The 4136-nt window shown below is 35.2% G+C and overlaps 1 protein-coding gene across 1 annotated transcript in view; it reads left to right on the forward strand.

Moving 5' to 3' along the window:
* The window catches only part of LOC107732310 (protein POF1B-like), a 23638-nt gene extending 20565 nt beyond the window's left edge, over window positions 1-3073 (forward strand). The window contains exons 12-14 of the mRNA XM_016543595.1: window positions 404-477; window positions 588-711; window positions 2677-3073. Coding sequence (XP_016399081.1) covers window positions 404-477; window positions 588-708 — 195 coding nt within the window. The 3' untranslated portion in view covers window positions 709-711; window positions 2677-3073. The remainder of the gene's footprint in view (window positions 1-403; window positions 478-587; window positions 712-2676) is intronic.
* The last annotated feature ends 1063 nt before the right edge of the window (window positions 3074-4136 follow it).

Below are 4136 nucleotides of genomic sequence, written 5' to 3' on the forward strand. Positions count from 1 at the left end.
AACGACTCGTTTCAATGATTCAGAGTCGACTCTTTCTTTTGAGAGACAATAGCTTTATACACGGTGCACTTTCAGATTTAAAACTTGGCAGGATGTTTTCATTCACTTAGAGCTGTGTTACACACTGCATGAAAGGTAATTTTCAAAAATCCATAATAGGGGCACTTTAAGGAAAACAACATGAAGTCTGTTTCTGAACAAGTCAAGTGAATGAGGACGTAGTTCTCATTATAAGGAGCGGCACTTGGCATCATAGCTCACATTCTTTAGTTTTTTTTCAGTCTCTGCATTACCTCAGCCTCATTACTTTTGAGGAATGTGAATTCATTGTACAATTTGAACAGATACCTCTCTTCTTTCCTACTGGAGTACTTCATTCTGACCTTTGACCTTGCATTTTCAGGATATCAGGCGACTCAAACAGCAGAAGGTCGACTCCAACTCCAGCAGTACAACGAGGACTGTCGTTACCAAGAGGTGTGTGTGTGTGTGTGCGTGTGTGTGTTTATTGCATATAAGAACCATGTAGAAACTAAACTGCAATTCAGTCCTAATCGTCATTGTAAACTTTTTCTTATCATGAACAGATACATGAACCAGTACCCTATTCTGGGTCTGCTGAGTGACGATTACCAGTACACACCACCCATTAAAGAGGACAGGACTGTCGTCATCGAGAGTACGGGGGTCACCTCGCGAGTCATCTAGACTGTAAGACTTTAAATTGTTTGGAAAGGGACACATTTCTCTAGGTGCAGGGTAGAAATGTTTTATGATGTTTTGAAATAAAAGCTTTTAGAAAAGGAGGGCATTTACATAGAAGTCTTAAAGGTACTGTAACCCAAAACATTTACCACAAATGGTCTAATAAAACTAAAGTCTGAATTTGTTTTATATATATATATATATATATATATATGTATATGTATATATATATATATACACAGAAATATTACATACTAATATTATAAGAAATTTATACTTTATTCAGCAAGGATGCATTAAATTCAAGACATTTATAATGTTACAAAAGATTTTTTTATTTAAAATGCTGTTTGTTTGAACATTTTTGCTGCACAACCATTTTAACTTCTTCTAATAAGAAGAAAAGTATCTTGATTCAAATCAGCATATTAGAATAATTTGTAAAGGATCCTGATACTGAAGAGTGGATTAATGGCAACTGAAAATGGAGCCATTTAGATGGATGGATGGATGGATAGATGTATGTAGTCATGGTGTGCATAATTGATTTAAAAAAAAAAAAACTTTACAAAATCATACTGACCTCTAAATTTTTTATACTGTAGTGTATAATAATCATTGACCTTGGGCTACAGTTTTCAGTTCTCAGTGGTACATGTATATTTCCTGAAAAAGAAACAAAATGGTATGAAGAAACTGTTTGCTGTAGTTGCACTAGAAGTTTCACATGATTTCCATCATTTCACACCTTGTCCGAAGCATTTATCTTAAGCATGTGTTTGTCTGGGAACAGAACACTGAAGTACACTGTTCAGTAGTTAATAATAGATCTCTCCCTGGCGTAGAGGGCCCATGCTAAATTCTACTTGAGCATAAATGAATGAGGCTGTCATTCTGAGCCCAACTTATGATGTCACTGAACTGGTCACAAACGAAGTTTTGCCAGTGACCTCATTATTTTACACACAATAAACGATAGAAAAACAAACTGATGCAATATAGCAGAATGCATATTTAATCACATTGCTGCTTAAACGAAGAATTGTCTTGCCATAAGCACAACAAAGACCACTGAAAACAGAGGTGCTCTTGCACGAGTTTTAAATGTTAACTGCAACATGTGCTGTAAGTTTCAGCAGTACTGCTCTACAGCCCAGTGAATGTTTCCATTGGAGCCCGGTCTCATGAAAATGCGTATAAATAGTACGCCAAATAAAAACGAAAACTCGTGGTATTGATACGCAAAAATGGACTTTGGCGTGCATATGATACGCATGTGTCTGGCGTGCATATAATACGCAGTTTTCACGTGCATATGATACGAAATTTCTTGGCGTGCATATAATACGCAGTTTTCGCATGCATATGATACGAAATTTGTTGGCGTGCATATAATACGCAGTTTTCGCGTACATATGATACATATCTACCCCACAACCATAAACCTACCCATCGTGTAGCATATACACGCCAAAGTCAATTTTTGCGTATCAATACCATGAGTTTTCGTTTTTATTTGGCGTACTATTTATACGCACTTTCATGAGTTCGGGTTGTCCATTAACACTGGCAGTTTACAAAACGTGTTGAGTTGACAAATCTCGTAGTCATATTTTCAGAATGGATGAACCAATTTTTCAAAGTCTCATTGCTGGGCGTACTTTCTGGGAAGGAAGCCAAGTGCGTCTGTATCCACTGAGTTTCCACATATTCGCATCAGAATGAGGACAGACTGGGCTGGAATTCAAGGTTTACTACAAAGAAAGTCAGAGAAGTTTGCCAGCAACATTTTATCATTCATACTACTATACAAAACAAATCATGAAATCTGACAAGCATTCTCAAGCTATAATAAACGCTGATGGGGGGAAGTCCCAGAATTAGACAAGATAGTTATCAATTGGTCAGTGAATAAGAATAAGTTGTCTAGTGAATTCCTTCCATCCATAAAGAACTCTTTCTTTCTGACAGGAATGAACAGGAAGAAGATTTAGAGGCCACCCCGTTTTCCCCCTCCCTCTCTCCCTGCATGCCGCCCTCTTTCCAGTGGCTCCTATCGGTGATGGTGGCGCTGACTTTTTAGTTTCCATGCTTTGGAATTGGATAATGCCGTATGAAGTAAGAACTAAAACAGCATTTACTGACAGTTGACACAAAATCTTTCAGAAGCATCGTGTTTATTATAATACCTTGTGACTACTGATAGTTATTTTTATATTTTTGAGTCATCTCTTCATATGATGCACCACAACCTTTAGTAGCCTCCTGTCAACACTACTGTAAGCATGTAAATATTTGGAGAGAAATTATTTGCAAGTATCATATACCTTGACTGGAATAAAAGTTTAGCATTGTCAGTAATGTAAAAGGTGATTGCTGGTTTTGTTGGTTTTCTTATTCATTTGGGTATATTAATTATGCAATCGTTTTTTATTGTCATGTGACAGAGGTGATGCTTTATGTAGAAAATTATGCATATATGTTATAGTGGTCGGCCGATGCACGTTTTTGAATGGCCCATGCAGATATCCAGAGAGCAGGATGATCCACCATATAGAAATAGAAAAGTCTGTAAAAGTTTTTGAAAGTCTCACCAAGGATGCATTTATTTGATCATACAGTAAAAACAGAAAAATTGTGAAATATATTATTATGATTTAAAATAACTGTTTTCTATTTTAATATATTATAAAATGTTATTTATATATGTGATGGCAAAGCTGAATTTTCAGCATCATTACTCCAGTCTTCTGATTTGTTTCTCAATATCAATAATCATCAATGCTGAAAAAAAGTTGTGCTGCAAAACCTTTTTACTTTTTTGACAATTTTTAATAAATAAAACGATTAAAAGAACAGCATTTATTTGAAATATACATTTTTGTAACAAAGTTTTACTGTCACTTTTGATCAATTTAATGCATCTTTGCTGAATAAAAGTATTCATTTAAAATAATAATAATAAAAAGAACTGATCCCAAACTTTTAAACAGTAGTGTATACATAAACTGTAGAAAAGACAAACACAAAAATAAGAAAGAAAAATTTGAAAACAGAAAATCACATTATCTGTTTACAAATCTGTCAGATGTTGTAACTGACACAAGGAGGTGCCAACACAGTAATCGGCCCAAATATCTGCTTATTTATTGGTCTGGCTGATACTTTGATAGACCACTAATATGTAATGTAAGCTGGTGAGGGGTTTTACTGCTTTAAAGTGGTTGATAGCACATGGGGTAACAGTGATTGCTGTAAGCGATCTATAAATTCTCACAGCTATACTGTATGGAAAATGAAATCTGTCAAATGGTCAATTTTGTCCTATATCTAAACATTGGTTAGAAGCAGTGTTGGGGGTAACGCATTACAAGTAACGCAAGTTACGTAATCAGATACTTTTTTTCAAGTAACTAGTAAAGTAACGCATT

The sequence above is a fragment of the Sinocyclocheilus rhinocerous genome, unplaced genomic scaffold, assembly GCF_001515625.1.
Source record: "Sinocyclocheilus rhinocerous isolate Xijiao unplaced genomic scaffold, SAMN03320098_v1.1 scaffold249, whole genome shotgun sequence".
Lineage (NCBI taxonomy): Eukaryota > Metazoa > Chordata > Actinopteri > Cypriniformes > Cyprinidae > Sinocyclocheilus > Sinocyclocheilus rhinocerous.